The sequence below is a fragment of the Amblyraja radiata genome, chromosome 3 (genome assembly GCF_010909765.2).
Source record: "Amblyraja radiata isolate CabotCenter1 chromosome 3, sAmbRad1.1.pri, whole genome shotgun sequence".
Classification (NCBI taxonomy): domain Eukaryota; kingdom Metazoa; phylum Chordata; class Chondrichthyes; order Rajiformes; family Rajidae; genus Amblyraja; species Amblyraja radiata.
Window position 1 is genome coordinate 61,878,715 of NC_045958.1, and position 12,586 is coordinate 61,891,300.

Here is a 12,586-nt window from a genome sequence, read left to right on the forward strand (position 1 = left end):
GGGGGATGAGGAGAAATGAGCCGCACCTGCGCGGTTGGGGGCTATGTGTGAGTGGTGCAATATTGCTTTGGGGAAACGGCTGGCATTGGGGAAACGGGTGAGTGGTGGAATCTTACATTGGGGAGCAGGCGGAAAAGGCTCAAATGTCGAATGGTTTTCTTTTATTCCGAGTTGGGAATTCACCTTGTTATCAGTTTACATTCATTCATTATTTATCAGTTATACCCTTTCAGCTTAATAGTTTCTCCTCGTTGGGATGTTTTCTAATTCATTTGATTCAAACTTATTATGTTCAGTTGAAAAAAGGACACAAAGTGCTGGAGTAACTCAGCGTGTCAGGCAGCATCTCTGGAGAACATGAATTGGTGATATTTCAGGTCAGGTCCTTCTTCGACCGCCTTATATTCAGTTTTGTACATTTGCGCCATTTAATTGTAAAAACCGAACACTTCACGAGCCAGTGGGTTTACATGGAAGAAGGCAGGATTATATTTTGGCCAAGATACTTAAACAGTTGGTTTCTCAAAATGCATCTTCTGAATGAATTGATAAAGCTTCACCAAGATCATATTGGTGATGCCGTACCTCAATGCAAGTCCTTCATCCTAAATGATGAACTATTGCTTAATATTTCCACTTTGAATAATGCATCAGGCCCTCCAGCCCCTAATAAAGTGTCTCTGTCTCGCTGCCACCCAACAGAGTGTTACCATACCCCTCCTCACTTCATCCCATTACCTCAACATAGTTCCTTCCCATTTCTTTCTTCTCCTCCTGCATTTCTAGCCATTCCTCCTCCTTCCCAGAAGCCATACTTTGTCTTGCTTCTTTCTTGCAAAATCATGTTTCCTCAACCCACCCATAGACAGCTGATTTCTTGAACTCTTTTTTTACTCATTGCCGGGGTTTTAAAAACTGAAATAAAGTTTTTTGTTTCATTTATCAGACATATACAATGAGCATTTGTTGTAGCAACTGGTTATTTAATCCACCCCCAATTCATTTTAGCCAGGAAATATTTCCAAGAGCTTTTGGTACTCTCACAGTTTTGGACAGTGGCATTGAAAGGAACCTAAAATATATCTCTCCTCCACAATTATTCCTCTATCTCCCCATCTTTTTTATCAATGTCTTTCCTCCTATTTTATCTTACTACTAGACTAAGTGGAACCCGTTGGGTCCCAGCATCACACGGGAGGGCTGGTCCCCCAACACAATATTCCACCTCTCCACCAATTCCAATATTGGTGGCCAGTGGGGAGGAGGGGGTGGGGGGGCTTTCTGGAGCGCTAGTATGGGTGTTGTGGGCTGAAGGGACTGGTTTCCAGAGGGCTAGTATGGACTGTGGGCAGAATGGATTCTTGACGGCTCAGTCACAAGCCTGTTGTGCTGGCAGCTCACTCACTCACGGCTGGTGGGCTGGCAGTTGACCCACAGCTATTCCTTGAAATTCCATTTCAAGCAGGGTGCAAGGCCACTAAAGACAGCGAGTCGTGACCTCTTCCTCCTCCATCTAGCAGTGACTGAGCCACGCCCACACTTCTGGGTTTTATAGTCCGTCCCCCCCTCCCATCAGAAGGGGCGTGGCCTTCATGGCGTGATTAACAGGAAAGAGAATCTCAACATTTTAAAAACACTAATAACTCTTTTATTTTTCACCGATGGGAAAAATCCTCGGCACCTGACCGGAGGGGGACTCTGAGTAAGATGGACAAAAATCACAGCCGTACATGGTAGCGTTTTTTCTAAAATCAATATAAAGGGCAAACAGGATGTGGTCAAGATTAGACTTTAATTATATAGAAGGCAAGGCAACTTTAATTGGGCAAGGCAGCTTTAATTAGGCAAGGCAACTTTAATTAGGCAAGGCAACTTTAATTAGGCAACACAGCTTTAGCATTTCCAAACTATAGGCAACACAGCTTTAGCATTTCCAAACCAAAGGCAAAGCAGCTTTAGCATTTCCAAACCAAAGGCAACACAGCTTTAGGATTTAATAACCAAAGGCAACACAGCTTTAGCATTTCAAAACAATATTTTCTAACCAAATTAAGGGCACTGACAGGTCAGTAAAACCACTCACAGTTTAGTAGACATGTGTTCAGTGTTATTCACAGCTCAGACTGAGAGACGTGACCCTCTCGCTCCCCCATCTTGCAGATACTGATTGAGGCACTCAACACTTCCGGGGTTTATAGTCCCTCTGGAAGGGGCGTGGCCTTCAGGAGAGAGAATCTCAACATTTTTTAAACACTAATAACTCTTTTTGTTTTCATCGATGGGAAAAATCCTCTTGTCCTGTGCAGCGGAGGGGGACTATGAGTAAGATGGCCAAAAATCACAGCCGTAAGTGGCAGCGTTTTTTCTAAAATCAATATACAGAACAACAGGAAGTGGTCAAGATCAGACTTTTAGTAATATAGATGTGATTTCCATAATGTTTTTCTCCCACGTCTTTTTGAATTATTCCTAGGTCCATATGCTAACTGGAGGTTGGAAATTGTATGAAATGTCCCTTGAAGTGTCAATGCAGTGTTGTTCTATACCCCTTGGAAATGTGATTGCACTTAAGACCCGAGGCTTTGAACACTTTCCTCCTTTCAATTCCACTTTTCCTCCTGTGCAAACCCTGAAAATAATCCATCAAATAACGTGCCCAATGCTCTGGCCCTCCAATCATCACAACATTTCTGCAGCTACCATCCTACTCAAGCACGTTCTCAACTGGCCACTAGGGACGCTGCATTGATGGCAGCCTCTGCATACAGTCTGTCTGCTTTTCTGTCTTTTTTAAAATTTTTAGTCAGTTTTAAAAGTTTGTTTTGGAGATTTCTTTAGCTTTTCTATGTGGGGAAGGGGGGGAATGGGTAAGGGGGAAACCGTTTCCCAGTCACTTCCTGGCGAGGACGCGACTATTCTCCGAGTCGCATCCTCGCCCCCTTCCTTGCGGCCTACCACCTGGATTGGAGCGGTCTTTCCTGCCGCGGACATGGACCAGAGCTTCAACAGCGGCGGCGCAGCGCTGGATACATCGCGGAGCGGGCGATTGCTTACCTGGATCGCCGTTGAAGCGCCGGAGTGTTGGGCCTGCTGCTTCAACATCGGAGCTGTGGTTTGTAGAGCTTCCAGTGCGGGCGGCACTAACTTCAACATCGCGGAGTCCTGGGGCCCTTTGCCGAGGGCCGCCAGCGTTGAATCTCCATCCAGCGCGGCCTGTGGATTTCAGGAGCCAAGGACTCAGGTAGGAAGTGGCCGATTCGGATGCCCAAGCCGCTGAGGATGTCCTCCAGTCCCGACGTCGTACTTCCATCACCCCGGCGAGCGGGCCTGAACATCGGGCCGCCCGCAGCGGCGACAGCGGGGAGTTCAGGAGCCCCCCCTGACCACGGGAGGACAACAGAGGAGGATAACTGAATTTTGGAGCCTTCCCTCACAGTGGGATGTCTGTGTTAAAGTCTATTGTGTTCTGTGCTCTTTATTATTCGTATGGCAACCACACATTTCACTGGACCAATTGGTACATGTGACAAATAAATGTATCTTGTATCTTGTATCTAACTTTGAAACCCTGGTTATCATTAAACATCAATATGAAAGCTTCACTGTCACTCCATAGGAAGTAAATTAGAATAGATTTAGCATGCAGCATTTCTAGACTTCTTTGTGACCAAGATTGACCCTCTCTGTTAATTCACACACTTCCTCGGTCTAAGCAAAATCTTTCTCGAAGATTCTTCCTTGCCCTGACCTCCCATCTACCTCCATTAGCTCTTCTAGCATTTTCTCCATGTGATGCACCTCCTGCTTCTTGGAATCTTTTCACCACAACTGCTAATCACCCAACACTCTTCCTCACAGCTAATCACCCAACCCTAGTCATCACATTAATGACTGTCTCTGTTCACGTAAAGTCCTTTCTTGTCTCCAAAAATGAACTGTGTTTTTTTTTGCTTTTTTGTTTGTCACCATATCTCTAGCCTCTCCTCCCTCACCAATGCCTTTGAATGCACATCCAATTCATCATACCAGTATTTGCTGACCTACAGTATATTTGGTCCCAGAGATTTGGATTTTGAAACGGTCATTCTTGTTTTTGATGAGCTTCACCTCTCCATATCACTGCAATTTCCACCAGCTGCACAGTCCTCTGAACTATGTGACCGTGGAATTCATCAGTGCCCTTCCTGGTGGTAGGAATAACTGTTCCTGGAAATTCCCCACCATTTCTCCATTCATGGCTTCCTTATAATCCTCTAACATGATCATTGCATCTTTGAGAGCTGTGATTTCATCTGCAGGGGGAGCTTCATAGATTCATAAAGATAAACAAGGCCAACACGATTTAAGCTGATTCTAAACCGCCTGTTTACATTAGTTCTATATTGTTATTTTATTCACTTCTTAATCTTTTATCCTTTTTCAATCCTTTGTTTATTCTAACCTAAACTCTGGAATCCCCTTTCCATATCTCTCAATCTTTCTATCCCTCTTTTGAACTTTTGCATTTATTAAAACCTATCTCTTTGTTCAAAATTGTGGTAATCCGTCATAATCCGCCTTGGCAATTATATGTCTGTGAAGCACATAGAACCTCTTAGAGATATGACATCTGTCTTATGCTTGTCGTGTCATAAATGTCCAAGATAGGGGACTGACTGAGAAACTATCATAATTGCCATGGGCTAAATCAAGTTGGTTCAAATGCGACAGACAATTAATTTATTTCCAAACATCCATCATAATAACATATCAAGAGCAATGTTCTATATTTATAGTGATTTACCCAAGAACATGGATTGCTCTACCATAAGAATTATCTGGAACAAATAGCACAGATAATTTGTGAGATGTTAGACAAATGAGTGAGGGTAGAGGTACACTGCCAGGAGCGTGAAGGACCTACAGATGCTGGTTTAAACCAAAGATAGACACAAAATGCTGGAGTAACTCAGCAGGACAGGCAGCATCTCTGGATAGAAGGAATGGGTGACCTTTCAGGTCGAGGCCCTTCTTCAGACTGTCAGGGGAGAGGGAGATACATAGATAAGGAAGGTGTGAAAATGAGACAAAGGGGATGAAGATCAAGGACAATGTAGAATAGATCATTGTTAGCAAGGAGAAGGAAACAATAAACCAAGCAGAGATAAAATGTAAACGAGGACAGTCAGACTTGTCGGAAAACTGGGAAAGGGGAAGGGATGGAGAGAGAGGGAAAGCAAGGCATACTTGAAGTTAGAGAAGTCAATATTCATACTGCTGGGGTGTAAACTGCCCAATCAAAATATGAGCTGTTGTTCCTCCAATTTGGGCTGAGCTTCACTCTGACAATGTAGGAGGCCCAGGACAGAAAGTTCAGTGTGAGAATGAGAGGGAGAGTTAAAGTGTTTAGCAACCGGGAGATCAGGTAAGTTTAGGCGAATTGAGCGGAGGTGTTCAGCAAAACGATCGCCAAGCCTGCGCTTGGTCTCGCTGATATATAGGAGTCCACACTTGGAACAGCGGATACAGCAGATGAGGTTGGAGGAGGTACAAGTGAACCTCTGCCTCACCTGAAAAGACTGTTGGGGTCCTTAGATGGAGTCGAGCGGGGAGGCAAAGGGACAGGTGTTACATCTCCTGCAGTTGCAGGGGAAAGTACCTAGGTACTTCCCCTGCAGTGGTGTGGATGGGAAGGGACAAGTTCACCAGGGAGTTGTGGAGGGAACGGTCTCTGCGGAAATGGATTGAGATGGGAAATTGAGGGTAGTGGTGGGATCCCATTGGAGGTGGCAAAAATGTCGGAGGATTATGTGCTGTATGCGACGGCTGATAGGGTGAAAGGTGAGGACTAAGGGGACTCTGTCCCTGATGCGACTGTGGGGAGGGGGAGCAAGAGCGGTGTTGCGGGGTACCGAGGAGACACGTGTGAGGGCCTCATCTATGATGGAAGAGGGTAACCCCCGTTCCCTAAAGAATTAGGATATCTCAGATGTCCTTGTATGGAACACCTAATTTTGGGCATAGATGTAGGAAGTGGGAGTAGGGGGATAGAGTTTTTATAGGAAGCAGGGTGGGAATAAATATAGTCTAGATAGCTGTGGGAGTCAGTAGGTGTAGATCTGCTCTACTTATATGTTAACCAATACTAACACACAATTCCAATAAACCAATACTAATACACACCATTATTATCCATAATCCAGTCCGGGTTTTCATCATACCAGCACCTTTATACTTAAAGCCCTGTCCCACGGTACGAGTTCATTCCAAGAGCTCTCCCGAGTTTAAAAAAAATCATACTCGGGGAATGAACGTAGTGGGTACGTCTGAGCTCGGTGACGTCTCTTAGCGGCTCGTAACGCTAACGACAGGTACTCGGGAAGACTCGCTAACGGCAGGTAAGCACGGAAAGATTTGTGAAGATTTTTCAACATGTTGAAAAATGTCCACGAGAGCCCCAAGTACCTACGAGTGGCCATTAGCGTAAATCTCTGAGTTCGAATCAGGGCAAACTCTGGAGAGCTCTTGGAATGAACTTGTACCGTGGGACAGGGCTTCAACGGCTCCTGACACAAGCTACCAGTCGTGATGCAGACACAGTGATGCCAATATGCTGTGTAACTTTATTATATGCCAATAAATCTATTGGATCTTTACTTTGAGTATGTGTCAGTTGCTCTACAGTAGGTTTATAATAAATGTTAGTCGATAGTCTATCTCCTGTGATGGAGACAGTGAGAAACGGTAGGGAGATGACGGAGGTGGTCCAAGTAAATTTGAGTGCGGGATGGAAATTAATAGTAAAGTTAATGAAGTCAGTGAGTTCTGTATGGGTGCAGGAGGCAGCACCGATGCAGTCGTCAATGTAGTGGAGATAGAGTTCAGGGATAGGGCCAGTGTACACCTGGAACTGGGATTGTTCGACATACCCGACAAAGAGGCAGGCATAGCTAGGGCCCATACGAGTGCCCAAGGCTATGCCTTGGATTTGGAGGAAGTGGGAGGAGTCGAAGGAGAAATTGTTAAGAGTAAGGACCAGCTCTGCTAGATGGAGGAGAGTGTTGGTAGAGGGTTCCCTCTGATCCAGGGAAACAAGTCCTAGCCTAACCAGCCTCTCCTTAATAACATTCTTTGTGCTACGAGAACTGCACACAATCCTCTAAATGTGGTTTTACCCAAGTCCTGTTCAACTGCAACTGTAACATGACAATTCAACTCCCATTCCCCTGACCAAGCCAAACACCTTCTTCATCATCCTGTCCAATTTCATGGAATTATGTACCTGCACCCTTGCATCTCTCTGTTCTACAACACACCCGGGCTCATTTACTGTGCAAGTCCTGCCCTGGCTTGTGTTACCAAAATGCAGCACCTTGCATTTAACTGAACTAAAATCCATATCGCTATTCTTCAGTCCAGTCGCCCAGTTAAAGATCCCATTGTAATCTTAGATGACATTTCGTCACTGTCCACTGTACCACCAATTCTAGCATCATCTGCAGTTAAACTGCACAGTTCATTTCTAAACTGTAACTTCTATGGAAATCTTTGTACAAATCATGATAGATGGGAAATGTGAGTGCTGCAGACCTTAAAGGCATTGTAAATTCCAAGGGGCTTTTAACATTTCATTAATTCTCTTTCACTTGTGGGTTCATCTTCACTGGTCATTTTAATCACCTGTAAATGTCTTGTTTATATTGCACTTTTATATCCTAACTTCAGTTTTCTAAATTATAGCTTTTATTGTACAAATCCTTTATTACATTCTTCAGAACAAAACATATCCATTCCCTTATTAATGCCATGGTAATTTTTACACCTCTCTTCCTATGCTTCTCATGACTGTAATTTAACCAAATAACCCCTTAAGGATAAAACCAAACTGCTGGAGAAACTCGGCGAGTCGATCAGCATTTGTGGGGAGAAAATAATTAATCCCTTTGTTTTTTTTGCCCCATATTTCGGCATCTGCAGCCTCTTGTGTCTCCCTTAGCTCAATGCATCATTTATGCTAACTCGTACAATAATTAAATGTAATAATTTGCCTTATTTTAGGGTACAATGTCATTGCCTCTGAAGTGTATAATTCTCCAATGAAATAGTGAGATTTGCAAGCACCAAATGGTTACAATAACTTTCTACATGAACCTACCTTTGTTCTGCACCGGAACAGTGAAAATTAAAACCTGCCTATTATTTTCCAAAACTATTACAAGATCAGAGTCGCGGAACCCCAAACAGAGCACCTTGTCATGAAAAACAGAATCACACGCTGGGTTCCTTTAACAACATTCTATCCTCGGTGAGCAAAGGTTGTAGTTTGCAAGGGAAATGAAAGTTTCGCAATGTGTGCCTTTTACAACAAAGGAGGGGATAGCGAGAAGGTAAATGTTTGATGACGGCTGATTCATTCTTTTTACCGTCGCATTTCAAAGCGGAATTTCCAATTACAAAACTACTCCTCATAACCACAGCCTTCATTTCTTTGTAGCGATCAACTACAACCGAGGAGTTGAATTATAACCTACAAAGGCCAAATTAGGTCAGAAATTAATGATACCGTTTTTTAAAAAAAGTTTAAATTATAACAGGAAAGGGCTAAACATACACAATGTAATAGTAAACAAGTTATTTGAATGAAGGGGTGTGTTCTTGTCATTTACTGCCGATCCTTTTAATCGGGATAGATTGGACTCGGGTTAGCCTCACTGCCTCGGTCTGAAGTGGAGAAACAGCATCTCATATTTCGCTTGGGCAGCTTACAGCCCAGTGGTATGAATAAAACATACAAGAGTAAGATATGATCTTTGGTATGAATATTGATTTCTCTCACTTCAGGTAGCCCCGGCATTCATATTCATATTCTCTCTCTCTCTCTCTATCCCTCCCCTGCCAAAGTCGCACTTGCTTCTCATTCTCACCCTACGAACAGCTTAAAATTGCCTGTTTCTTTTATCATCGTTACTTTTTTCATATATTTTATTCATTGTTCTTTATTTCTCCACATTGTCGTCTATATCTCTTATTTCCCTTCTCCCTAACCAGTGTGAAGAAGGGTCTCGACCCGAAACGTCACCCATTCCATCTCTCCAGAGATGCTGCGTGCCTGAGTTACTCCAGCTTTGTGTGTCTATCTTCGGTTTAAACCAGCATCTGCAGTTCCTTCTTACATATTTCGTCTGCTCTTTGTTACGGTCGGTTCGACGAAGCTGAGCCGGAGTGTGCGGAGGGGCGGCGGCTCCGCCCGGCGTGCTGTGTTATTGGTTGCGGAAGGGAGGCGAGGGAGGAGTTTGAAGCTGTCGGCCGCGGGTAGACAGAGGCAAAGATCCTATAGCGGAGATCTTTGGACAGCGGTAGGTAGGCAGGCAGTGCAGACAGATAGTGTAGACGGGCCGGCCGGCTGCGGAGGCTCAGCTTCCCCCTTCTACTCTCACGGTCAATGGCTCCGGCACAAGGTGGTGGCGGCGGGAGCCCGGGACACTCGGCGCTCAGGGCGGCCGTGGCCTGCGGCTGACCATGTAGAGGGAGCGGCGCAATGGCCGAGAGCAGTGGCAGCGTGCAGGCGGTCAAAGTGTGGCGGGAGGCGGCGCTGCGTTGCAGGAAACTCCGCAGCAACCTCCGGCAGCTGAGCCTGAGCAGCGCTGGCGACCAGCGCCTCTCCCTGCCCGACAACATCAGTCAGGTGCAGATCCTCGACCTGGCCAACAACTCGCTGCGGGAGCTGCCCGACGGCCTGGACGCGTCGCTCACCAACCTGCGGGCGCTGATCCTTCGGAGGAACTGCCTGTGCCGCCTGCCCGCCCCCGTCTGCGCCCTGGACCAGCTGGCCGAGCTGGACCTGGCTCACAACTGCCTGGCGCAGCTACCCGGAGAGCTGGGCCGCTTGCAGCGCCTCAAGAAGCTGTGTCTCAGCCACAACAAGCTGCAGCTGCTGCCGCCGCAGATCGCCGCGCTACTCTGCCTGGAGGAGCTGGACATCAGCTTCAACGAGCTGGGCCAGTTGCCGCCCACCTTCGGGCAGCTGCAGCGGCTGCGGACCCTGGACCTGGACCACAACAGGCTGAGCTGCTTCCCGCAACAGATCCTGCGCCTCGGCGAGCTGGAGGAACTGGACTTCTCGGGCAACAAGATCGACGCTCTGCCGCAGGAGATCCTGCAGCTGCGCTCCATGAAAATCCTTTGGCTGAGCGGCCTGAGACTGTCCGACCTGCCCGAGACCTTCTGCCAACTCACGGCGCTGGAGAGCCTGATGTTGGACAACAACAGCTTGCGCTCGCTGCCCCAGAGTTTCGGCCTCCTGGAGAAGCTCAAGATGATCAATTTGTCCTCCAACCTGTTCGAGGACTTCCCCAGCGCCCTGCTGGGGCTGAGCAGTCTGGAGGAGCTGTACCTGAGCAGGAACAGGCTGTCTGTGATCCCGCAGAAGATCGGCAACATGTCCAGGTTGGCCACACTGTGGCTGGACAACAACAGGGTGCGCTACCTGCCCGACTCCATCGTCAGCCTGTGTCACCTGGAGGAGCTGGTGCTACAGGGCAACCAGATCGCCATCCTGCCCGACTCGTTCGGCCAGCTCTCCAAAGTCAGCCTCTGGAAGATCAAGGATAACCCTTTGATCCAGCCGCCCTACGAGGTGTGCATGAAGGGCATCCCCTACATCGCGGCCTACCAGAAGGAGCTGGCACTGTCGCAGCCGGCGCTCAAACCCCGACTTAAGCTGGTGCTCCTGGGACCTAAGGACGCCGGCAAGACTTCGCTGCGGCAGTGCCTGGTCGGGAGCAAACTCAGCTCCCCGGCCGTGCAGAGCAAAGGCATCGAGGTGACCCAGTGGGTGGCGGACGCCGAGAACAACCTGACTTTTATCGTCTACGATTTGGCGGGGGATGCGAACTACGAGCCCATCCAGCCGTTCTTCCTCTCGCCGGGCGCCCTGTATGTGCTGGTGGTGAGCCTGAGAGCGTACGCGCCGCGCCGCTTTTACCAACAGGTCGGGTACTACCTGCACTTGCTGGGGGCGAGGGTGCCCCACGGCGTGGTGTGTGTGGTGGGGGCGCATGTGGACGAGTGCAGCGAGCGGGAGGTGGAGGAGAAATGCCTGGACATCCACCAGCAGATCGCCGTGCAGGAGAAGCGAGACGTGGAGTGCATGCAGGCGCTGGCCGGCCAGGTGGACGGGGCGCTGGGGCAGGGCCGGGGGCTGGATCTGCGGGCCGCCAGCCCGCACGCCCCCTTCTACGGCGTGTGCGAGAAGAACCTGCGCAGGAAGAAGGCCCAGCTGCAGTACCTGCTCAACCACCGGCTGCAGATCCTGTCCCCAGTCATCGGCGTCAGCTGCTGCCGCGGGCGGCCGGCCGGCATCGGCCGCCTCAAGGACAAGTTGCTGTCGGTGGCCGAGCACCGCCAGATCTTCCCCAACCTACACCGGGTGCTGCCCCGCTCCTGGCAGCGGCTGGAGGAGCTGCACTACCGGCCTCAGCGCCTGTGGCTGTCGTGGTGGGACTCTGCCCGCCTGGGGCTGCAGGCCGGCCTGACCGAGGACCGGCTGCAGAGCGCCCTGTCCTACCTGCACGAAAGCGGCAAGTTACTTTATTTCGAGGACAGCCCGCCCCTCCGGGAGTGCGTCTTCCACAACCTGACCGGGCTGATCGACATCCTCAACGTCTTCTTCCAGCGCGACGCGTCGCTGCTGCTGCACAAGCTGCTGGCCGGCGCCGAGGTGGACGAGCTGAGGGCGGCGCAGCTCCAGCACTTCGTGGAGGGCTTCTTGCTCCACGGGCTGCTCCCGCTGCACGTTATCCGGCTGCTGCTCAAGCCGCACATCAACACGCAGCAGGACCTCCACCTCATCCTGCAGCTGCTGGAGAAGTTGGGGCTGTGTTACTGTCTCAACAAGCCCAAGACGACCCCTCTGAACGGCGCGGCGGTGTGGTTCAAGTTCCCCAGCTACGTGAAGAACGAGGTGCCCCACGCCGAGGCCTGGATCAATGGTTTCAATCTCTCCGGGCAGCCCATCGCCGTCGAGCAGTTACAGGTGGAATACAGTTTCCCCTTTCTGTTCCCACCAGGCCTATTTGCCAGATACAGCGTCCAGATCAACTCTCACATTGTGCAGCGGTCAGATGGCAAATATCAGATCTTTGCCTACAGGGGCAAGGTCCCGGTGGTCATCAGCTACAAACCCTCCCAAAACTGTCTGCAAGCGGACACCTTATCTATTGCCAGCCACGCTACCTTGCCAAATATTTGGACTGCATGGCAAGCCATAATCCCTCTGGTGGAAGAACTAAACGTGCTCCTCCAGGAGTGGCCGGGATTATACTTCTCTGTGCACGTCCTGTGTTCCAAGTGCCTTAAAAGAGGGTCCTCAAATCCTCACGCCTTCCCAGGTAAGGTTCTGTTTCCCAACTGCCTCAGCAATTCTTGCCTGTGTGATTCAATAAGTCTGTGTATCTGTTTTATGTATGCTTTACATCATTAATACCTTTACATTAAGATTGGTTTGAAAGTGCGGCTGGCATTTGCAGGAGGCGGTTGTACCTTCAGTTTTAATGGCCACATGCCCATGTGTGGGGTGGGCAATAAGCAAGACCAATGAGAAAGTCGC

The 12,586-nt window shown here is 48.7% G+C and overlaps 1 protein-coding gene across 3 annotated transcripts in view; it reads left to right on the forward strand.

The window, feature by feature from the left end:
• The first annotated feature begins 9,333 nt into the window (after positions 1 to 9,333).
• Positions 9,334 to 12,586, forward strand: part of mfhas1 (malignant fibrous histiocytoma amplified sequence 1) — a 76,898-nt gene continuing 73,645 nt past the window's right edge. For all 3 annotated transcript variants that reach the window (XR_004411396.1, XM_033017902.1, XM_033017903.1), the window contains exon 1: positions 9,334 to 12,368. Coding sequence is in view for 2 of the 3 variants with exons in the window: in XM_033017902.1 (XP_032873793.1) it covers positions 9,518 to 12,368 (2,851 nt within the window). In the remaining variant the exon portion in view is untranslated. The remainder of the gene's footprint in view (positions 12,369 to 12,586) is intronic.